This window comes from Artemia sp. Qi Xiang Cuo, chromosome 10 (assembly GCF_049724085.1).
Source record: "Artemia sp. Qi Xiang Cuo chromosome 10, ASM4972408v1, whole genome shotgun sequence".
NCBI classification, from domain to species: domain Eukaryota; kingdom Metazoa; phylum Arthropoda; class Branchiopoda; order Anostraca; family Artemiidae; genus Artemia; species Artemia sp. Qi Xiang Cuo.
The window spans coordinates 40,605,495-40,631,319 of NC_142803.1; the positions used below are offsets into that span (position 1 = coordinate 40,605,495).

The 25,825-nt window shown below is 33.0% G+C and overlaps 1 protein-coding gene across 1 annotated transcript in view; it reads right to left on the bottom strand.

The window, feature by feature from the left end:
• The window catches only part of LOC148947766 (leukotriene A-4 hydrolase-like), a 294,121-nt gene that overhangs the window by 196,242 nt on the left and 72,054 nt on the right, over positions 1-25,825 (bottom strand). The window contains exon 3 of the mRNA XM_089095421.1: positions 23,583-23,722. Within this exon, the coding sequence (XP_088951547.1) occupies positions 23,583-23,722 (140 nt within the window). The remainder of the gene's footprint in view (positions 1-23,582; positions 23,723-25,825) is intronic.

Genomic DNA, 25,825 nt, shown 5'->3' on the forward strand with positions numbered 1-25,825 from the left:
ATGTCCCAACTACTGCATCTCAACAAAAGAAATTCAAAATGAACTTTGGAAAATCAAGAGAATGTAACTGTGACAAGGTAAATCATAACAAAACACTACTGAAATATTCCAACTCTTGCATTTCAACGAAAGAAATCCAAGAAAGAATTTTGAAAAATCATGAGAATGTAACTGTGACAAGGTAAACCACGACAAAACACTACTGAAATATTCCAACTCTTACGTTTCAAGGAAAGAAATACAAAATGAACTTTTAAAGAATCAAGAGAATGTAGTTTTGACAAGTTAAATCACTGGAAAGAACTACTGAAATAATCAAACTCTTCCATTTAAATGAAAGAAATCCAAAATGAACTTTGAAATATCAAAAGAATGTAACTATGAAAAGGTTAATCATGAGAGAACACTACTGAAATAATCCAACTCTTGCATTTCAAGGAAAGAAATCCAGAATGAACTTTGAAAAATGAATAGAATGTAACTGTGACAAGGTAAAGCACAACAAAACACTACTGAAATATTCCAACTCTTGCATTTCAACGAAAGAAATTCAAAATGAACTTTGAAAAATTAAGAGAATGTAACTGTGACAAGGTAAAGCTCAAAAAGCCACTACTGAAATATTCCAACTCTTGCATTTCAACGAAAAAAATTCAAAATGAACTTTGAAAAATCAAGAGAATGTAGCTGTGACAAGGTAAAGCTCAAAAAGCCACTACTGAAATATTCCAACTCTTGCATTTCAACGAAAGAAATCCAAAATGAACTTTGAAAAATCAAGAGAATGTAACTGTGACAAGGTAAAGCACGACAAGACACTACTGAAATATTCCAACTCTTGCATTTCAAGGAAAGAAATCCAAAATAAACTTTGAAAAATCAAGAGAATGTAACTGTGACAAGGTAAAGCACAACAAAACACTACTGAAATATTCCAACTCTTGCATTTCAACGAAAGAAATTCAAATGAACTTTGAAAAATTTAGAGAATGTAACTGTGACAAGGTAAATCATGAAGAAACACTACTGAAATATTCCAACTCTTGCATTTCAACGAAAGAAATTCAAAATGAACTTTGAAAAATCAAGAGAATGTAACTGTGACAAGGTAAATCATAACAAAACACTACTGAAATATTCTAACTCTTGCATTTCAACGAAAAAAATCCAAAAAAGAATTTTGAAAAATCATGAGAATGTAACTGTGACAAGGTAAACCACGACAAAACACTACTGAAATATTCCAACTCTTGCATTTCAAGGAAAGAAATCCAAAATGAACTTTTAAAAATAAAGAGAATGTAGCTGTGACAAGGTAAACCACGACAAAACACTACTGAAATATTCCAACTCTTGCATTTCGAGGAATGAAATCCAAAATGAACTTTGAAAAATCAAGAGAATGTAGCTGTGACAAGGTTAACCACGACAAAACACTACTGAAATATTCCAACTCTTGCATTTCAAGGACAAAAATCCAAAATGAGCTTTGAAAAATAAAGAGAATTTATCTGTGACAAGGTAAATCACGACAAAACACACCTGAAATATTCCAACTCTTGCATTTCACGAAAAAAATTCAAAAGTAACTTTGAAAAATTAAGAGAATGTAATTTTGACATGGTAAACCATGTCAAAACACTACTGAAATATTCCAACTCTTGCATTTCACGAAAGAAATTCAAAATGAACTTTGAAAAATCAAGAGAATGTAACTTTGATAAGGTAAAGCACAACAAAACACTAGTGAATTATTCCAACTCTTGCATTTCCATAAAAGAAATCCAGAATGAACTTTGAAAAATCAAAAGAATGTAACTATGACAATGTAAAGCTCAACGAGACACTACTGATATATTCCATGTCTTGCATTTCAACGAAAGACATCCAAAATTAACTTTGAAAAATCAAGAGAATATAACTTTGAAAGGGTAAACCACGACAAGACACTAGTGAAATATTCCAACTCTTGCATTTTAAGGAAAGAAATCCAAAATGAACTTTGAAAAATTAAGAGAATGTAACTGTGACAATGCAAAGCACAACAAAACACTACTGAAATATTCCAACTCTTGCATTTCGACAAAAGAAATACAAAATGAATTTTGAAAAATTAAGAGAATGTAACTGTGACAAGGTAAACCACGACAAAACACTACTGAAATATTCCAACTCATGCATTTCAACGAAAGAAATCCAAAATGAACTTTGAAAAATCAAGAGAATGTAAGTGTGATAAGGTAAACCACAACAAAACACTACTGAAATAATCCAACTCTTACATTTCAATGGAAGAAATTCAAAATGAACTTTGAAAAATCATGAGAATGTACTTTGACAAGGTAAACCACGACAAAACACTACTGAAATAATCCAACTCTTGCATTTCAATGAAAGAAAATCAAAATGAACTTTGAAAAATTAAGAAAATGTAACTGTAACAAGGTAAAACACAACAAAACACTACTGAAATATTCCAGCTCTTGCATTTCAACGAAAGAAATCCAAAATGAACTTTGAAAAATCAAGAGAATGTAACTGTGACAAGGTAAACCACGACAAGACACTACTGAAATGTTCAAACTCTTGCATTTCAACGAAGAAATCCAAAATTAACCTTGAAAAATCAAGATAATTTAACTGTGACAAGGTAAAGCACAACAAAACACTACTAAAATATTCAACTCTTGCATTTCAACGAAAGAAATTCAAATGAAGTTTGAAAAATATAGAAAATGTAATTGTGACAAGATAAACTATGAAGAAACACTACTGAAATATCCCAACTATTGCATTTCAACGAAAGAAATTGAAAATGAACTTTGAAAAATCAAGAGAATGTAACTGTGACAAGGTAAATCATAACAAAACACTACTGAAATACTCCAACTCTTGCATTTCAAAGAAATAAATCCAAAAAAGAATTTTAAAAAATCATGAGAATATAACTTTTACAAGGTAAACCACGACAAAACACTACTGAAATTTTCCAACTCTTGAATTTCAAGAAAAGAAATCCAAAATGAACTTTTAAAAATAAAGAGAATGTAGCTATGACAAGGTAAACCACGACAAAACACTACTGAAATATTCCAACTCTTGCATTTCAAGGAAAGAAATCCAAAATGAACTTTGAAAAATCAAGAGAATGTAGCTGTGACAAGGTAAAGCTCAAAAAGACACTACTGAAATATTCCAGCTCTTGCATTTCAACGAAAGAAATCCAAAATGAACTTTGAAAAATCAAGAGAATGTAACTGTGACAAGGTAAAGCACAACAAGACACTACTGAAATATTCCAACTCTTGCATTTCAACGAAAGAAATCCAAAATGAACTTTGAAAAATTAAGAGAATGTAACTGTGACAAGGTAAACCAAGAAGAAACACTACTGAAATATTCAAACTCCTGCATTTCAACGAAAGAAATTCAAAATGAACTTTGGAAAATCAAGAGAATGTAACTGTGACAAGGTAAATCAGAACAAAACACTACTGAAATATTCCAACTCTTGCATTTCAACGAAAGAAATCCAAAAAAGAATTTTGAAAATCATGAGAATGTAACTGTGACAAGGTAAACCACGACAAAAAACTACTGAAATAATCCAACTCTTACATTTCAATGAAAGAAATTCAAAATGAACTTTAAAAAATCAAGAGAGTGTAGCTGTGACAAGGTAAACCACAACAAAACACTACTGAAATATTCCAACTCCTGCATTTCAAGGAAAGAAGTCCAAAATGAACTTTTAAAAATCAAGAGAATGTAGCTGTTACAAGGTAAACCATGACAAAACACGACTGAAATATTCCAACTTTGCATTTCAAGGAAAGAAATCCAAAATGAGCTTTGAAAAATCAATAGAATGTAACTGTGACAAGGTAAACCATGAAGAAACACTACTGAAATATTCCAACTCTTGCATTTCACGAAAAAAATTCAAAAGGAACTTTGAAAAATGAAGAGAATGTAATTTTGACATGGTAAACCACGGCAAAACACTACTGAAATATTCCAACTCTTGCATTTCACGAAAGAAATTCAAAATGAACTTTGAAAAATCAAGAGAATGTAACTGTGAAAAGGTAAAGCACAACAAAACACTAGTGAAATATTCCAACTCTTGCATTTCAACGAAAGAAATCCAGAATGAACTTTGAAAAATAAAGAGAATGTAACTGTGACAAGGTAAAGCTCAACAAGACACTACTGAAATATTCCAACTCTTGCATTTTAAACGAAAGAAATCCAAAATGAACTTTGAAAAGTCAAGAGAATGTAACTGTGACAAGGTAAACCACGACAAAACACTACTGAAATATTCCAACTCTTGCATTTCAACGAAAGAAATCCAAAACAAACTTTGAAAAATCATTATAATTCAGCTTTGGCAGTTTAAACCACAACAAGAAACAATTGAAATTGTCAAACTGGTGCTTTTTAACAAGATAAATTCAAAATGAACTTTGAAAAATCAAGAGAATGTAACTTTGACAAGGTAAAAAAAGGCATAAAACTATTGAAGTATTCAAACTCTTTCATTTAAACGAAAAAAATCCAAAATGAACTTTGCAAAATCAAGAGAATGTAAGTGTGATAAGGTAAACCACAACAAAACACTACTGAAATAATCCAACTCTTACATTTCAATGGAAGAAATTCAAAATGAACTTTGAAAAATCATGAGAATGTAACTGTGACAAGGTAAACCACGACAAAACACTACTGAAATAATCCAACTCTTGCATTTCAATGAAAGAAAATCTAAATGAACTTTGAAAAATTAAGAAAATGTAACTGTAACAAGGTAAAACACTACTGAAATATTCCAACTCTTGCATTTCAACGAAAGAAATTCAAAATAAACTTTGAAAAATCACGAAAATTTAATTGTGACATGGTAAACCATGACAAAACACTACTGAAATATTCCAACTCTTGCATTTCAATGAAAGAAATTCAAAAAGATCTTTGAAAAATCCTGAGAATGTAACTGTGACAAGGTAAACCAGAACAAAACACTACTGAAATATTCCAACTCTTGCATTTCAACGAAAGAAATCCAAAAATGAACTTTGAAAAATCAAGAGAATGTAACTGTGACAAAGTAAACCACGACAAAACACTACTGAAATATTCCAACTCTTGCATTTCAACGAAAGAAATCCTAAATGAACTTTGAAAAATCAAGAGAATATAACTGTGACAAGGTAAAGCACAACAAAACACTACTGAAATATTCCAACTCTTGCATTTCAACGAAAGAAATTCAAAATGAACTTTGAAAAATGAAGATAATGTAACTGTGACAAGGTAAACCACGACAAAAAACTACTGAAATAATCCAACTCTTAAATTTCAATGAAAGAAATTCAAAATGAACTTTAAAAAATCAAGAGAGTTTAACTGTGACATGGTAAACCGCGACAAAACACTACTGAAATATTCCAACTCTTGCATTTCAAGGAAAGAAATCCAAAATGAACTTTGAAAAATCAAGAGAATGTAACTGTGACAAGGTAAACCACGACAAAACACTACTGAAATATTCCAACTCTTGCATTTCAACGAAAGAAATTCAAAATGAACTTTGAAAAATTAAGAGAATGTAACAGTGACAAGGTAAACCATGACAGAAACACTACCTGAAATATTCCAACTCTTGCATTTCAACGAAAGAAATCCAAAATGAACTTTGAAAAATCATGAGAATGTAACTGTGACAAGGTAAATCACAACCAAACATTACTGAAATATTCCAGCCCTTACATTTCAATGAAAGAATTCCAAAATGAACTTTGAAAAATCAAGAGAATGTAACTGTGACAAGGTAAACCACAACAAAACACTACTGAAATAATCCAACTCTTACATTTCAATGAAAGAAATTCAAAATGAACTTTAAAAAATCAAGAGAGTGTAACTGTGACATGGTAAACCGCAACAAGACATTCCTTAAATAGTACAACTGGTTATATTATAGTAAAAAAAACGATAGTTAACAGTGGAAAATCAAGATACTACACCTGTTAAAGTGTGAATCCCCACAGAAGACCCTTGAATTCGAACTGTTCTATTAATGAAACGTCAGACATCCAAAACGATCTTTCAAAAATCAAGATAATGAAAATGTGACATGGTAAACCATTAAAAAACACTACTGAAATATTCAAACTCTTGGACTTCAACGAAAAAGATCCAAAATGAACTTTGAAAAATCAAGAGAATGTAGCTGTGACAAGGTAAACCACGACAAAACACTACTGAAATATTTCAACTCTTGCATTTCAAGGAAAGAAATCCAAAATGAACTTTGAAAAATCAAGAGAATGTAGCTGTGACAAGGTAAACCACGACAAAACACTACTGAAATATTCAAACTCTTGCATTTCAATGGAAAGAAATCCAAAATGAACTTTGAAAAATTAAGAGAATGTAACTTTGACAAGGTAAACCACGACAAAACACTACCTGAAATATTCCAACTCTTGCATTTCAACGAAAGAAAATTCAAAAGGAACTTTGAAAAATGAAGAAAATGTAACTTTGACATGGTAAACCACAGCAAAACACTACTGAAATATTCCAACTCTTGCATTTCAACGAAAGAAATTCAAAATGAACTTTGAAAAATCAAGAGAATGTAACTGTGATAAGGTAAACCACGACAAAACACTAGTGAAATATTCCAACTCTTGCATTTCCACGAAAGAAATCCAGAATGAACTTTGAAAAATCAAGAGAATGTAACTGTGACAAGGTAAAGCTCAACAAGACACTACTGAAATATTCCAGCTCTTGCATTTCAACGAAAGAAATCGAAAATGAACTTTGAAAAATCAAGAGCATGTAACTGTGACAAGGTAAACCACGACAAGACACTACTGAAATATTCCAACTCTTGCATATCAATGAAAGAAATCCAAAATGAACTTTGAAAAATCAAGAGAATTTAACTGTGACAAGGTAAAGCACAACAAAACACTACTTAAATATTCCAACTCTTGCATTTCAACGAAAGAAGTTCAAATGAACTTTGAAAAATCAAGAGAATGTAACTGTGACAAGGTAAACCGCGACAAAACACTACTGAAATATTCCAACTCTTGCATTTCAAGGAAAGAAATCCAAAATGAACTTTGAAAAATCAAGAGAATGTAACTGTGACAAGGTAAAGCACAACGAAACACTACTGAAATATTCCAACTCTTGCATTTCAACGAAAGAAATCCAAACTGAACTTTGAAAAATCAAGAGAATGTAACTGTGACAAGGTAAAGCACAACAGAAACACTACTGAAATATTCCAACTCTTGCATTTCAACGAAAGAAATTCAAAATGAACTTTGAAAAATCAAGAGAATGTAACTGTGACAAGGTAAACCACGACAAAGACACTACTGAAATATTCCAACTCTTGCATTTCAATGAAAGAAATTCAAAATGAACTTTGAAAAATCAAGAGCATGTAACTGTGACAAGGTAAACCACGACAAAACACTACTGAAATATTACGACTCTTGCATTTCAAGGAAAAAAATCCAAAATAAACTTTTAAATATCATGAGAATGTAACTTTGACAAGGTAAAGCACAATAAAACACTACTGAAATATTCCAACTCTTGCATTCCAACGAAAGAAGTTCAAATAAAGTTTGAAAAATTTAGAAAATGTATCTGTGACAAGATAAATCAAGAAGACACACTACCGAAATATCCCAACTCCTGCATTTCAACGAAAGAAATTCAAAATGAACTTTGGAAAATCAAGAGAATGTAACTGTGACAAGGTAAATCATAACAAAACACTACTGAAATATTCCAACTCTTGCATTTCAACGAAAGAAATCCAAAAAGAATTTTGAAAATCATGATAATGTAACTGTGACAAGGTAAACCACGACAAAACACTACTGAAATATTCCAACTCTTTCATTTCAAGGAAAGAAGTCCAAAATGAACTTTGAAAAATCAAGAGAATGTAGCTGTGACAAGGTAAACCATGACAAAACACTACTGAAATATTCCAACTCTTGCATTTCAAGGAAAGAAATCCAAAATTAACTTTGAAAATTTAAAAGAATGTAACTGTGACAAGGTAAATCACGACAAAACACACCTGAAATATTCCAACTCTTGCATTTCACGAAAAAAATTCAAAAGGAACTTTGAAAAATGAAGAGAATGTAACTTTGACATGGTAAACCACGGCAAAACACTACTGAAATATTCCAACTCTTGCATTTCACGAAAGAAATTCAAAATGAACTTTGAAAAATCAAGAGAATGTAACTGTGATAAGGTAACTGAACAACAAAACACTACTGAAATATTCCAACTCTTGCATTTCCACGAAAGAAATCCAGAATGAACTTTGAAAAATCAAGAGAATGTAACTGTGACAAGGTAAAGCTCAACAATACACTACTGAAATATTCCAACTCTTGCAATTCAACGAAAGAAATCCAAAATGAACTTTGAAAAATCAAGAGAATGTAACTGTGACAAGGTAAACCACGACAAGACACTACTGAAATATTCCAACTCTTGCATTTCAAGGAAAGAAATCCAAAATGAACTTTGAAAAATTAAGAGAATGTAACTGTGACAATGTAAACCACAAAAAAACAGTATTGAAATATACCAACTCTTGCTTTTCATCGAAGTAAATTCAAAATAAACTTTGAAAAATTAAGAGACTGTAACTGTGACAAGGTAAACCATGATAAAACACTACAGAAATATTCCAACTCTTGCATTTCAATGAAAGAAATTCAAAATGAACTTTGCAAAATCAAGATAATGTAAGTGTGATAAGGTAAACCACAACAAAACACTACTGAAATATTCCAACTCTTACATTTCAATGGAAGAAATTCAAAATGAACTTTGAAAAATCATGAGAATGTAACTGTGACAAGGTAAACCACGACAAAACACTACTGAAATAATCCAACTCTTGCATTTCAATGAAAGAAAATCAAAATGAACTTTGAAAAATTAAGAAAATGTAACTGTAACAAGGTAAAAAACAACAAAACACTACTGAAATATTCCAGCTCTTGCATTTCAACGAAAGAAATTCAAAATAAACTTTGAAAAATCACGAAAATTTAATTGTGACATGGTAAACCATGACAAAACACTACTGAAATATTCCAACTCTTGCATTTCAATGAAAGAAATTCAAAAAGAACTTTGAAAAATCCTGAGAATGTAACTGTGACACGGTAAACCATAACAAAACACTACTGAAATATTCCAACTCTTGCATTTCAACGAAAGAAATCCAAAAATGAACTTTGAAAAATCAAGAGAATGTAACTGTGACAAGGTAAACCACGACAAAACACTACTGAAATATTCCAACTCTTGCATTTGAACGAAAGAAATCCTAAATGAACTTTGAAAAATCAAGAGAATATAACTGTGATAAGGTAAACCACAATAAAACACTACTGAAATATTCCAACTCTCGCATATCAACGAAAGTTCAAAATGAACTTTGAAAAATGAATAGAATTTAACAGTGACAAGGTAAACCACAACAAAACACTACTGAAATAATCCAACTCTTACATTTCAATGAAAGAAATTCAAAATGAACTTTAAAAAATCAAGAGAGTGTAACTGTGACATGGTAAACCGCGACAAAACACTACTGAAATATTCCAACTCTTGCATTTCAAGGAAAGAAATCCAAAATGAACTTTGAAAAATCAAGAGAATGTAACTGTGACAAGGTAAACGACGACAAAACGCTACTGAAATATTCCAACTCTTGCATTTCACGAAAAAAATTCAAAATGAACTTTGAAAAGTCAAGAGAATATAACCGTGACATGGTAAACCACGACAAAACACTACTGAAATATTCCAACTCTTGCATTTCACGAAAGAAATTCAAAATGAACTTTGAAAAATCAAGAGAATGTAACTTTGACAAGGTAAAGCATAACAAAACACTACTGAAATATTCCAACTCTTGTATTTCAAAAAATAAAATAAAAAATATATCATGTTAAAAAAAAAGGGGGGGGGGGGAGGGGGCACCCTTTGAGTTTGGGGATAAGGGACCTATGGAGGGTTGAAGTCCCTGGTGGTTAGGGCCATTGGTGCTTATGATCCTTGATGGTACGTACTCACATACACCTTACTACTTGATCTGTAAGGATTTCTATGGATTGTTCTGAATTTCTTTATTAAAATTCTTTTCTTGCCATCTAAATCTCTCTTAGTATCAACTTTTTAGTACATTATAACGTTAGACCTTATTTAAAACTGACAACACTGTTCAAACACAACTTGTGTATTATGCAGTACACATCGAAAAAGTAAAGCTAGGTCAACTCACAATGTCATTCTATTATCATTAACCATTTTCATAGATTGAACTTGTCTCAAATTTATAACAAATTGTCTGAGTTAACAACCCTCAGGGGTTACCTTAACTGATAATTAGTTTAACCCTTTTATTTTCTTTTTTTTTCCACCTTCATACAATCTACTTCGCAAATCCCTTATCCCTTATTGAAAATGTAAATCAAACAATTATGATTGTAGGATCCAATTTTTTAATAGCAAAATACTTTCTAGTTACACTCCAATCCACAAATCTCTTACCCCTTTTTGCAAATGTCAATCAAACAATTCTAGACATGTTACATTCTTAATCAAACAACTCTTGAGTTAAAACCGGACCAGTGGGGAATCCCCGCTTGTTTGGAAAAGGTACCAAGGAACATAAAGCCATAGAATAACATAGAAAGGAACATAATGCCATAGAAGTATAACTTAGCACTCTACTGTCGAGTGGTTAGCGGGCTGGGCATCCCGTGTCCGTAAGAGCAAGGGTTCGAGCCCTGGCTTGACTGATTGTTTGTGACTATATAGGCTCAACTACAGTCAACCCATCTCCAAATGGGTATCTGGAGACAAATTATAAGGGGGAATGGGAAGCGTCGGATGATTTGCTCCAAACCACGCATTGCACTCCCGGCCAAAGGCAGATAATCAGGAGATCGGTACCTACGCTACACGGACCATTGGTCAGCATGCGAAAAAGTTTATTTTAAATTTTTTAAACCTGTCAGTTCAGTTTGGACTTTTGTTATTACCAGGTCACTTATGATTTCATAAGAATCATCAGTATTAATCACATGAATATCTTCACCAGGATGGTGACCTTAGTGTGAGTTCTTGCTAGAAGATGGAAAACTTTCTTTTTTGCGTTTCTTCATTAACTCTGCATACAGTAGACAGTGTTTGTATTGAGCAAATGACAGGATTATGTGGAATTGGGTTTGGAACTGAGGGTACGTTTGAAAACTTTACAGATGCACGGTTCTTGTACGAGAAAACAGTGACAATTGTCAAACAGAAATAACAGTCTTTGGTGTGGTTGCTTAACTCATACTATATCATAGGAGCTCCAAATGTCAGATGGCTAGTCTTCTTCACCTTCCTTATCTTACCCCGCATGTTGCATGCACTTGTCAAACAGATGAGCTGTGGTACCCATAAGTTACCTGTCTCATCCTCCAAATCAAAGTATACTTCATATTTTCTCCTCAGATATCATGTAAATGTCTTCCAATAGGGCTTGTTTGTGATCATGGCGCCCATAAGGAGGGGGCAAGGAGGGGAGCCAGCCTCCCCCCTGGCTGAATGATGGTGTCATATATTTGTATTAATTTAACAAACTTTCCACAGAATCCGTTTTCAAAGAAAAGTAAAGAGCTCTATTAATCCAAAAATGGGCAGAAATAAAGTCAAATAGCATATTCTTCCAAGCGTAAAACTACCACAAATCACTATCAACAATTAAATGAAACTCAAAACAAACAGAAACTATAATAAATAGCCGAGTCAAACTCAAAATGAGCAAAAATTAACATAGCTAGGGTGGACAACCCCAATGCCTTCTCAAGACCAGAACATAAATTAGGCTTTACTGAAAAAAAAATATAACCCTGGATTGTCAGTTTAATATACCTATACTGATATTTATTCCTTAAAATAAAGAAGGGTAAAAATTAGTGTGTTAAAAAAGTGTTTTACTTATTTAAGTAAAGAAGTGAAAACATTTAAACATATTTTTTTTTCAATAAAGCACAAATTATGTTCTTGTCTTGAGAAGGTATGGGGGTTATCAGCCCTACTAATACTAATTTTCGCTCGTTTCGAGTTTCACTCGGCTGTTTAATCTAATTTCTGTTCATTTTGTGTTTTATTTATTTATTGATAGTGATTTGTGGCAGTTTTACGCTTGGATGATTACTTAACTTCATTTCTGCCAATTTTTCGCTTAATGGAGCTCTTTACTTTTCTTTGAAATCCTAGTTTTTTGGAAAGTTTTTTTAGATGAATTTCTGTTCGTTTTTTATTGACAAAGTCATTTTCATGAATTTCTTTTTTTTATATCTTTTCGGTTTTTTTTCTATAAGAAGCCATAGTTTGGCATAATTGTGGGGGTTTGACATGCCCAATATCCCTAAAGACATAGTTGCTGGATCGTTCTACTATGTTGAACAAAATAATTTTCTCCAAATTTTTACTAGATGTGTTTGAGAAATAAATCGGCTTGACAAACGGGCTGATTGCCCTCCAATCTCTTTTTACTCTTAGAAAGGACCCAAGAACTTTTCATTTTGAATCGAATTAGCTTTTTTAGATGTTTCAATGATATTTCTAGCTATAATAGAGTGGTGCTGCCTATGATATTATAATATGCCTTTTTGAAAACCTACATATATACAGTTTTTTGTTTTTTTTTAATTGGAACGCCCCCTAAACACTTCCTTAAAGTTTCACCTTAATACTCTTAGCTTCATTAGTTACAGTAACTGTAGTTGTAGTACTAAAAGTATGCACATAGTGCCTTCTGGAAAGTTCAAAATCCTCCACAACTTACTCTTAAAGATCTAACTTAATAATATAAGTTGACCTTCAGCTATTGCTTTTCCACCTTTTTGAAAGTCTACATGCTCATAGTTTGTTTTGATTTAGTTCAACGTCCGCCAAAATATTTCTTACATTTGATTACTGAAGACATTCTTATATTCTCTCTGGACCACTGGCTACAAAATGGCTGTCTCACAATTTCAATTGAATGTGTTTGGGGAAAATAGAATATCAGGGAGAGGGGGGCTATTTTCTCTCCATCACGCCCGACTCTTAAAATGGAACTAGAACTATGCATTTCCAATCAAATGAGCCTCCTCTAAAGTTCAAAAGACCACCTGTTCATAAAAACCTTACATCCCCCCGGGGCAAAATTTAAAACCCTTAACCCCAATACTTTGGGGGGGGGGTTGTGTCAACCCCAAAAGCCGTGTTATGAGATCTTTGTACTATTTTTGAGCAAATGGCTATCTTAAAATGTCTAACGGATGCATTGGGGGGAAATATGACGTGGGGGAGGGGGGGCATAGCTGCCCTCTGATAAATTTGACTCTTAAAAATGGATCTTCAACCTCTGATTTCTAATCCAATGAGCCCCCTCCGAAGTTTAAGAGCACTATAACTTTTGATTATCAATCCAATGAGCCCTCTTTGAAGTTTATACGACCACCATTTCCATAAAAAAATCCTTATATGCCCCCAGGGCGTAACTTACAACCGTTGACCTGAGGGCTATATGGGGGGGGGTGTTATCCTCAAAGACATAATTTCTGGTCTTTTCAACTACACTGAACAGAATGGATTTCTCAAAAATTATGATTCAATGTGTTTGGGCAAATGATGGGTGTAGGATGGGGGGCTGGATGACCTTCAATCACTTTTGACTGTTAAAAAGGCTAATAGAACTTCTGATTACCAATCAAATGAGTCCCCTCCGAGGTTTATACGACCAACCTTCCTAAAAAAAACTTTACATCCCCACAGGGCATAACTTACATCCCTTGCTCTGAAAGTTGTGGGAACGGGGGGGGGGTTGTCAGTCTCAAAGTCATAATTTCTGGACCTTTAAACTACACTGAAAAAAATGACTCTCCCAAAATTTTGATTGGAAGTGTTTGGGGAAGTTATTGACGTGGGGGAGGGGGAGCTGGTTGCCTGCTTTATGAGCTCTTTTGAAGTTCCTATGACATTTCTTTCTATAAGAAGGGCCCTGGTAAAAAAAAATTATATTGTGCTCACATCGCTCTTTACTTAGGCCTATGATATTTTGTCTTGAGATTTCAATTATGCAACACTGGAAGTGTCGATTAGACCAGGTACGTCCCCCCTAAAATTCAGCCTATGGGCACCCTTGATCGTGAGATAGATGTATAGTTAACTGTATACAACACATACTTTACATCACAGTCGGAAACAAGTAAGGAACAAAACACAGAGAGTCATGCAGCAGAATAACCCTAATATGACATCATACCAGTAGAACCCCCTTATTGAATACGGAACGAGATGGCTGCTGCCATCTATAATCGAGTCTAACGGTACCTAACTACATAGACAATGTTATTGACCCGTTAGCGGGACAGGATCACGTGTCTCTTTCAAGGTCAATTTGTTTGTTGTTTCTAAGTGTATTGACTCCGAGACGAGATTTAATGTCATTGGTAAAAAGTCTGAACGAGATTTAATGTCCTTGGTAAAAAGTCAGGAAGAGATTTAATGTCCTTGGTAAAAAAAAATCCGGAAGAGATTTAATGTCCTTGGTAAGTGTTCTTTCTAGACCAGTCAGGGAACTTGGAAATACTATAGGGAAAATCCCCATGCGTACTGAATTCTAACGGTACAATGTTATTGAATACTGAACTTACGTAATTTATGCATGTTTTTATGGTTTTTCTCACTGAAAATGTTTTTTCATGGTTTTTCTCACTGAGGATGTTTTTCATGGTTTTTCTCACTGTGGATGTTTTTCATGGTTTTTCTCAAAGTTGATGGATGTTTCTTGGATGTTAACAACAATCGCTGGATGTTTCTTGGATGTCAACATAAGTTCAACAACAACTTGGATGTAGACATCTGGTGATTGGATGGTTGTTTAATGATTATGTGTGTTAGTCAATTTGTTTGTTGTTTTCTTTGGATGTCAACATAAGTTCAACAGCAACTTGGATGTAGATATCTGGTTATTGGATGGTTGTTTGATGATTATATTCACCCTTCATATTTGTGCCAACAGTTTGAGACATGGGTTTTCTCACTGTGGATGTTTTTCATGGTTTTTCTCACTGTTGAGGGATGTTTTCTGGATGTCAACAACAATTGCTGGATGTTTCTTGGATGTCAACATAAGTTCAACAACAACTTGGATGTAGACATCTGGTGATTGGATGGTTGTTTGATGGTTATGTGTGTTGGTCAATTTGTTTGTTGTTTTCTTTGGATATCAACATAAGTTCAACAACAAATTGGATGTAGACATCTGGCTATTGGATGGTTGTTTGATGATTATATTCACCATTTATATTTGTGCCATCAGTTTGAGACATTTTAGGGATTTTTTGGGTGAAACAGTTTGAAACATTTTAGAGGATGATTGGGGTGAAAGTCTGTGGTCATTATAATACACAAGTTCCATTTGAATTGTTGTAAGGTCCACTACCCCAGCCCCCAAGGGCCCTCCCTCAAATTTTTGCCCCCCCCATTTTTTTTTGTTGGACGGAAGTTTTTTTGGACGGAATTTTTTTAGACTTAGAAATTATCCAACTTATTTTCCAGTTTTTTCTTTAACCCATTGGCTTAGAGTTTTAGCCTAGAGTTTTAGCTTTGAGTTTTAGTTAGAGTTGAAGTTTAGTTTAGTTAGACTCTTAGATTAGAGTTTTAGATAGAGTTCTAGTTTAGTTTGGTTTTAGTTAATAGTTTAAAGTTTTAGCCTAGAGTCTTAGCTTAGAGTTTTAGTTAGAGTTGAAGTGTAGTTTAGTTTTAGTTAAGGGTTTTAGCTCAGAGTTTTAGCCTAGAGTCTTAGCTTAGATTTTTAGTTAGAGTTAACGTTTAGTTTAGTTATAGTTTAGAGAATAGAGTTTTAGCCTAGAGTCTTAGCTTAGAGTTTTAGTTAGAGTTCTAGTTTACTTTAGTTTTAGTTAAGAGTTTAGAGTTTTTGATTAGAGTCTTGGCTTATTGTTTTAGTTAGAGTTCTAGTTTAGATTACTTTTAGTTAAGAGTCTTAGCTTTGAGTTTTAGATTAGAGTCTCAGCTTTGAGTTTTTGTTGGAGTTCTAATTTAGTTTATTATTATTTAATAGACTAAGCTTAGAGTTTTAGTTAGAGTTATATTTTAGTTTAGTTATAGTTTAAAGTTTAGAGTTTTAACTTAGAGTTTTAGCTTAGAATTATAGTCAAAGTTCTATTCTATTTTAGTTTTAGTTATGAGTATTGATTAGAGTTTTAGCCTAGAGTTAAAGTTTATTATTGCTTTAAATAAGCTTTTAGATTTTTAGGTTAGAGTCTTAGCTCATTGTTTTAGTTAGACCTTGATTTTAATTAAGTTTTGGTGAGTTGTTTTAGCTTAAAGTGTTATTATAGAGCACCAGCTTAGAGTTTTTAGGTAGAGTTGAAGGTTAGTTTAGTTACTGTTAAGAGTTTAGAGTTTTAGCTTAGAGTTTTAGTTAGAGCTTTAGTTCAGTTTAGTTTTATTTTAGTGATTTAGCTTAGAGTTTTAGTCTAGAGTCATAGCTTAGAGTCTTAACTGGAGTAGAATTTTAGTTTAGTTATAATTAAGAGTTTGGAATTTTAGCTTAGAGTCTTAGATTAGAGTTTTAGTTAGAGTTCTAGTTTAGTTTAGTTTTAGTTAAGTGTTTTAGCTTAAAGTTTTAGCATAGAGTCTTAGCTTAGAGTTTTAATTAGAGTTGAAGCTTAGTTTAGTTATAATTAAGAGTTTCGAGTTTTAGCTTAAAGTCTTAGCTTAGAGTTTTAGTTAGACTTCTAGTTTGGTTTAGTTTCTGTTAAGAGTGTTAGCGTAGATTGTTAGCTTAGAGTCCTAGCTTAGTGTTTTAGTTAGAGTTGAAGTTTAGTTTTGTTATAGATAAGAGTTTAGAGTTATAGGTTAGAGTCTTAGCTTAGAGTTTTAGTTAGAGTTGAAGTTTAGTTTGGTTATAGATAAGAGTTTAGAGTTTTAGCTTAGAGTCTTAGCTTAGAGTTTTAGTTAGAGTTGAAGTTTAGTTTAGTTATAGTTAAGAGTTTAGAGTTTTTGCCCAGAGTCTTAGACTAGAGTTTTAGTTAGAGTTTTAGTTTAGTTTAGTTTTAGTTAAGAGTTTTAGCTTAGAGTTTTAGCCTTGAGTCTTAGCTTAGAATTTTAGTTAGAGTTAGAGTTTCGTTTAGATATAGTTAAGAGTTTAGAGTTTTAGCATAGAGTTTTAGCTTAGAGTTTTAATTAGAGTTCAAGTTTAGTTTTGTTATAGTTACGAGTTTTAGCTTAGAGTTTTATCCTAGAGTTTTAGCTTAGAGTTTTAGTTAGAGTTGAGGTTTATTTTAGTTATAGTTCATAGTTTAGAGTTTTAGCTTAGAGTCATAGCTTAGAGTTTTGGTTGGAGTTCTAGTTTAGTTTAGTTCTAGTTAAGAGTTATAGCTTAGAGTTTTAGCCTAGAGTTTAGCTTAGAGTTGAAGTTGAGTTTGGTTATAGCTAATAGTTCAGATTTTCGTATTTGAGTTTTTTCATAGAATTCCAGCAACAGATCTAGTTAAGTTTAGTTTTAGTTACGTGTTTTAACTTAGAATTTTATCCCGCAGTCTTAGCATACAGTTTAAGTTGGAATTGAAATTTAGTGTTAGGCATAGTTGAGGAATTATAGCTTTATTTTGGAGTTTTAGCTGAGTGTTTTAATTCAAGTTCTAGTTTAGTTTAGTTTTAGTTTGTAGTTCTAGCTTAGAGTCATAGCTTAGAGTTTTAGTTAGAGTTCTAGTTCTAGTTAAGTCCTAGTTAAGAGTTTTAGCTTAGAGTTTTAGCTTAGAGTTTTAGTTAGAGTTGAATTTTTGTGTAGTTATAGCCAAGAGTTTAGAGTATTAGCCTAGAGTTAGAGTAAGGAGCTACAGTCACAGTTCAATATATGGGTAGTCTATGATCCGATTTTTAGCTTAAGGTTTTAGCCTATATCTTAAGCTTAGAGTCTTAGTTTCAGTTGAAGCTTAGTATAGTATTTACTAGGAGTTTAAAGTTTGAGTTATAGCTTAGAGTTTTAGCCTAGAGTCTTAGCTTAGAGTTTTACTTAGAGTTGAAGTTTAGTTTAGTTATAGTTAAGAGTTTAGATTTTAGCTTAGAGTCTTAGCTTAGAGTTTTAGTTAGAGTTGAGGTTTAGTTTAGTTATAGTTAAGAGTTTAGAGTCTTAGCTTAGAGTTTTAGTTAGAGTTCTAGTTTAGTTATAGTTAAGAGTTAGAGTTTTAGCTTAGAGTTTTAGCCTAGAGTCTTAGCTTGGAGTTTTAGTTAGAGTTGAAGTTTAGTTTAGTTAGAGTTAAGAGTTTACAGTTTTAGCTTAGAGACTTAGCTTTTAGTTAGAGTTCTAGTTTAGTTTAGTTTTAGTTAAGAGTTTTAGCTTAGAGTTTTAGCCTAGAGTCTTAGCTTAGAGTTTTAATTAGAGTTGAGGTTTAGTTTAGTTAAAGTTTAGAGTTTAGAGTTTTAGCTTAGAGTCTTAGCTTAGAGTTTTAGTTAGAGTTCTAGTTTAGTTTAGTTTTAGTTAAGAGTTTTAGCTTAGAGTTTTAGTTAGAGTTGAAGTTAGTTTAGTTATAGTTAAGAGTATAGAGTTTTAGCTTTGAGTCTTAGCTTAGATTTTTATTTAGAGTTATATTTTAGTTTAGTTTTAGTTAAGAGCTTTAGATTAGATTTTTAGCCTAAAGTCTTATCTTAGAGTTTTAGTTGGATTTGAAGTTTAGTTTAGTTATAGTTAAGAGTTTAGAGTTTTAGCTTAGAGTCTTAGCTTAGAATTTTAGTTAGAGTTCTTGTTAAGTTTATTTTACTTAAGAGTTTTAGCTTAGAGTTTTAGCCTAGAGTCCCTGTGTAGAATTTTTATCAGACTGGCAGGTAAATGAAGTTATAGTTAATAGTTAATAGTCTTAGCCCAGAGTCTTAGTTATATTTCCTTTGCAGTTTAGTTTTAGTTAAGAGTTTTAGCGTAGAGTTTTACCCTACAGCTATATAGCAATGTTTTAGTCACACTATAAGTTTATATTATCAATAGTTAAGCGTGTAGATCTTTGGCTTAGAGTCTTAGCTTCGAGTTTTAATTAGAGCTCTAGTTTAGTTTAGTTTTAGTTAAGAGTTTTAGCTTAGAGTTTTAGCCTAGAGTCTTATCTTAGAGTTTTTAGCTAATGTCGAAGTATATATTAGTTATAATCAGTAGTTTGAAGCTTCGTCCAAATGTCTTAGTTGAGTTCCTCGTTTAGATCTCTAGATCAGTTTAGTATTATTTCTTTGATTTAGCTTCGAATTTTAGCTTAAAGTCTTAGCTTAGAGTCTTAGCTGGAGTTGAAATTTAGATTAATTATATTCAAGAGTTAAGAGCTATCGCGTAGAGTATTAGCTTAGTATCTTAGCTAGAGTTATAGTTTAGTTTAGTTTTAGTTAAGAGTTTTAACTTAGAGTTTTAGCCTAGTGTCTTAGCTGAGAGTTTTAGTTAGAGTTGAAGTTTAGATTAATTATAGTTAAGAGTTTAGAGCTATGGCTAAGAGTTTTATCGTAGAATTTTAGCTAGAGTTCTAGTTAAGTTTAATTTTAGTTAAGAGTCTTAGCTTAGAGTTTTAGCCTAGAGTCTTAGCGAAGAGTTTTAGTTAGAGTGGAAGTCTAGTTTAGTTATAGTTAACGAGTTTAGAGATTTAGCCTAGAGTCCTAGCTTAGATTTTTAGTTAGAGTTCTAGTTTAGTTTAGTTTTAGTTGAGAGTTTTAGCTTAGAGTTTTAGCCTAAAGTCGAGGAGGGAGACAATAGATATTGATGACAATACTAAACTAACATAGCCACAAAATTCCAAATTATTACACTGAAATACCAAGCCATAGGTTAGTTTAGGTTAGAGTCTAACCTAACCTAATCTAACCTATGGTTTTGGTATTTCTATGTAATAATGTGGAACTTTGTTTTGTGGAATATTACACAGAAATACCAAAACCATAGGTTAGATTAGGTTAGGTTAGACTCTAATCTAAACTAACCTATGGTTTTGGTATTTCAATGTAATAATGTGGAATTTTGTGGTTTTGTTAGTTTAGTATTGTCATCAATATCTATTGTCTCCCTCCTTGACTTTAGGCTAAAACTCTAATCTAAAACTCTTTACTAAACTAAACTAGAACTCTAACTAAAACTCTAAGCTATGACTCTAAGCTAAAACTCTAAACTCTAAACTCGTTAACTATAACTAAACTAAACTTCAACTCTAACTAAAACTCTAAGCTAAGACTCTAGGCTAACATTTTAAGCTAAAACTCTTAACTAAAACTAAACTAAACTAGAACTCTAACTAAAACTCTAAGCTAAGACTCTAGGCTAAAACTCTAAAATCTTAACTAAAACTAAACTAAACTAGAACTCTAACTAAAATTCTAAGCTCAGACTCTAAGCTAAAACTCTAAACTCTTAACTAAAACTAAACTAGAACTCTGACTAAAACTCTAAGCTATGACTTTAAGCTAAAACTCTAAACTCTTAACTACAACTAAACTTCAACTCTAACTAAAACTTTAGGTTAAAACTCTAGGGTAAAACTATAAACTCCTAACTAAAGCTAAACTAAACTAGAACTCTAACTAAAACTCTAAGCTAAAACTCTAAACTCTTAACTATAACTAAACTAAACTAGAACTATAGCTAAAACTCTAAGCTATGACTCTTGGCTAAAACTCCAAAATCTTAACTATAATTAAACTAAACGTCAACTCTAACTAAAACTCTAAGCTAAGACTCTAGGCTAAAACTCTAAGCTAAAACTCTTAACTATAACTAAACTAAACTTCAACTCTAACTAAAACTCTAAGCTAAGACTCTAGTGTAAAACTCTTAACTATAACTAAACTAGAACTCTAACTAAAACTCTAAGCTAAGATTCAAAGCTAAAACTCTAAACTCTTAACTAAAACTAAACTAAACTAGAACTCTAACTAAAACTCTAAGCTAAGAGTCTAACTAAACTAAACTTCAACTCTAACTAAAACTCTAAGCTATGACTCTAGGCTAAAACTCTAAGCCAATGGGTTAAAGAAAAAACCGGAAAAAAAGTTGGATAATTTCTAAGTCTAAAAAAATCCAGTCCAAAAAAAAACTTAAGAAAAGTATAAAAAAAATGGAGGGGGGGCAAAAAGTTCAGGAGGGGCCTTGGGGGTTGCGGTTGTGGACCTTACAACACTGTTCAAACGGAACTTGTGTATTATAATGACCACAGACTTTCACCCCAAATCATCCTCTAAAATGTCTCAAACTGTTTCACCCAAAAAATCCCTAAAATGTCTCAAACTGTTGGCACAAATATGAAGGATGAATATAATCATCAAACAACCATCCAATAACCAGATGTGAAAATCCAATTTATTGTTGAACTTATGTTGACATCCAAAGAAAACAACAAACAAATTGACCAACACATATAGCCATCAAACAACCATCCAATAACCAGATGTCTACATCCAAGTTGTTGTTGAACTTATGTTGACATCCAAAGAAAACAACAATCAAATTGACCAGCACACAAAACCATCAAACAACCATCCTATCACCAGATGTCCACATTCAAGTTGCTGTTGAACTTATGTTGACATCCAATAAACATCCAGCTATTGTTGTTGACATCCAATAAACATCCATCAACAGTGAGAAACACCATGAAAAACATCCACAGTGAGAAAAACCATGTCTCAAACTGTTGGCACAAATATGAAGGGTGAATATAATCATCAAACAACCATCCAATAACCAGATGTCTACATCCAATTTGTTGTTAAACTTATGTTGACATCCAAAGAAAACAACAAACAAATTGACCAACACATAAAACCATCAACCAACCATCCAATAACCAGATGCCTACATCCAAGTTGTTGTTGAACTTATGTTGACATCCAAGAAACATCCAGCAGTTGTTGTTGACATCAAAGAAACATCCATCAACAGTGAGAAAAACCATGAAAAACACCCACAGTTAGAAAAACCATGAAAAACACCCTCAGTGAGAAAAACCATAAAAACATGCATTAATTATGTAATTTCAGTATTCAATAACATTGTACCGTTAGAATTCAGTACGCATGCGGATTTTCCCCATAGCATTTCCAAGTTCCCTGACTGGTCTAGAAAGAACACTTTTACCAAGGACATTAAATCTCTTCCTGATTTTTTTTTACCAAGGACATTAAATCACTTCCTGGCTTTTTACCAAGGACATTAAATCTCGTTCAGACTTTTTACCAATGACATTAAATCTCGTGTTGGAGTCAATACACTTAGAAACAACAAACAAATTGACCTTGAAAGAGACACGTGATCCTGTCCCGCTAACGGGTAAATAACATTGTCTATGCGGTTAGGTACCGTTAGACTCGATTATAGATGGCAGCAGCCATCTCGTTCCGTATTCAATAAGGGGATTCTACTCATACCCTAGAAAAGAACCTATTCCAGAGATGTATGTGTTATATCATCTCTTATCAAAAGATGCGCGTTCTATATTATCTTGTCCGTGAAGATGTAGTTTTTGTCAACAATTTTAATTCACTTTTACTTTATTTTTCGTTAACGGTGTCATTTATGGCTGCAATATACTATATATGGCGTAATTTAAAAAGTGCACTTGCCAAAATTTCCGGAAATTAGGTAAGAGAACCAATTATTTATCAAGAGATACATGCGTTATATCATCTTATGTATGAAGTATTTTTTGTCAAAAATTGCATTCAATTACTGCATTATCTTTTGTTAATTGCAGAAGACACCCTTTGCTGTAGCTTACTTTCAAATGGGCACTTAAACAGCTCTCTGTATTGTTCCAGTGCCCCACAATCGCTGACGAAAATAAATGAATAAAAAAAAGTACACATGAAATCAAAAAAGTGGTTTTCTTTTTTTTTCAAGGTAGGGGGCACTGGATTTTAGACACTGGTGATTTCGATGGCACAATTTTTTATTTTCACCCAACACGATTCACGAAGGTTTTCAGGCTATCTTTTGAAATTCTAATAAATTTGTTTTCGAAATTAACTTTTTTTTTATTAAGATTAATCTGAATCAAAGTTGGTATTCCTGACTCTGGTTTAAATGCTGGTCTTTTTAAACAGGGGTTTAATTTGCTATGGAGCAAAGGGGGTGCAATTGCCCCCTAGACCCCAGTTTGCCCCCAGCAAAAATTTTGTTTCTTCAAAAATCTTGTCAAAACTAAGATAAGTCTGCATAATTCAAGCATTGGGTCTGTTTTCTTTAGTATATCTTGGCCCTTATGATACTATGTGGCTTATTTTTCAATTTGCACTGAAATTTTCACTTTTTTTTGAAAAATTGGCTTCAAATTTGCCCTCCCCCCCAGGATTTTGACGGAAATACGCCACAGGTTCTTAAGCCCCTTTTTCTATTTTTGGTTACTATGGCCGTAATTGGTTCTATACTAGGTTGCAGCTGTCATTGCAACCGTGACAAAACTTGAAAATATTATACTCACTCAATCTCACGAAAGTCATCAATCCAAATTTCGAGCTTAGAGCCGAAGTTTCCAATTTCATCATAAATCGTGAACGAAATATCCTTCGAGCTAATTGGATCTTCGACTCTTTGAATTCTCAGATCTTTGGTGTCCAGTACCTGTAATGCAAGTAGAGACATTTAACTGAATTGGGCAATTTGCAATGAGTAGTAAGACCTACACAAATACTACGGTCCTATCCATACCTACAAAGATGTTACAGTCCTTCCCCCATGCCCACAGATATACTACGGTCTCCCCCCATGCCTACAGTGCTCCCTCCTCGCCTACACGGATACTACGGTCCCTCATTCTTAAACGTATACCATGGCCCTCCCCAATGCCTGCATTGGTACAAGCACGCCCTCCCCATGCCTACAATACAAGCACATCCTCCCAATGCCTAAATTATCCAAGTGCCCCCATTCCCTTACTGCTGCCATTACAAGTACTACGGTCACCTTGTACCTCAATCGGTTATTTCTGGTAGGTGATTTAGTAGGCTTGTTCGAGTGGATATAAGGTGGAATCTTAGATATATTTTATAGTAATGTGATTATAATTTTTCTTCAAGTTTTATTTAAGAAACATAATATACTATGGAAAATGAGTGGTTTTGCACTTTTGGAAGTTGATTTTGGGGTCGGCAGCAGTAGTGATACGGAGAAAGGAGCCACCAGCATTGCAGGAGAAATTACAAGGGTATGTCTGCTAACCCTCGAGTAGGATGAGATGTTTGCAAGATTCATGATATCATTGTGCAAGTTCAAGTTAGAGGAACAGTGATAGTTTGCAGCAAAACTTAATATAATGCCTGCACACAGACTACAAGATGAATTAAACGCAATTGTGAAACATGTTGGGGACATTGACTTGAATCAGGATGTGAAAAAAGAGTGAAAAGTACATGCTATTTTATTATTACAATTTTAAAAATAAAAATGTTTCTTCATCGACATATTTTCCTCTGTCTCCCAAAGCAGCTAGAAGGTGACCATCTTAAGAGCTTAATCGGTGCAAAAGAATATTTCTAAGTATTAGTTAGTTTGTCATCAGTTGTGTGAGAGTCAATTTAAAATGAATGAAGTGGACAGACAAAACTCATACAGAGTCTTGTTATTTTGGAAAAATCAATCGATCTAAACTCAAACAATTTTCAAAGATTATCAGTACGGAAGAGAATCTCCAGTCAAAGTATGATTGATGATATCATCAAATCCCGTGGCCGGCGACTCTCCAGCCACGGATCATTGTATGAGAGTTTTTGCTGACCAAGGCACAACAAATTTACATTGTGCATTTCTTTGAAAATTGTCCAAGCTTTCAAATACTCCTCCCCCTCTCTCGGGGGAACCAATAGGAGATCATATTCAGCGGGATAGTCAATGTAAAGGAATATTTTTTGGATGAGTTAGTTTCTGTATCAGTAGTGTGAGAGTCAATTGTCAAACTGTATACATTGTATACTGCAATTTCTATAGTAAAAAGGTAAGTAATGAGTAAATAGTAACTTTAAAGATAAATTTAATGATATAAGGAAAATCAATTGTAATTACTCCAGCTGTTTAACGTATGGCCTTCATAGACAGGCAAATAGAAAATTCGCCACTAAAGATGGTAGAGCTGCTGATTTCACTTCACACCACATCGAATAGGGAGCGCCTCACCACATTGCATTGAGACATAGGGTACTCCTTATTACATTACATTGAGACAAACAGTACTCCTCACAACATTGCATTGAAATATATGATTTCTGACCCTTTTTAACCCCATTAATCTGAGAGATATTTACCCCCTTATTTTTGTGCCCGCGGAAATTCCACAAACTTACGGTGTATGACATTACAGGTGGTAAACTTGGTACGGTTTAAAGCTGAGCTAGTCGGAACCGTGGGTCTAGCTTATTTCCAAATACGCTTCGGAACCAAACTATTTACGAAATACGTTGCTTTGAAATTAGAAGTTTGTTCAAGTCTGATCAGCTTTCCATTATCTAGTCAGGGTGACATGTGATAGACGCTCGTAGGAGGAGAATATTCCTAGAGTAGGGTTTTACCTATGCATTAGGACTTTTCAAAATTTTTCAGGTTATCAATTTAAACTATATCTTTTTATTGGTACATTTTAAAGAAATTTTGTCACATTATACTTGCATTAGATCTTTCTTCTATAGGGGCGTTCGTGTCGCCAGTGTCACTATACTAGCTGCTTTTCAGGGG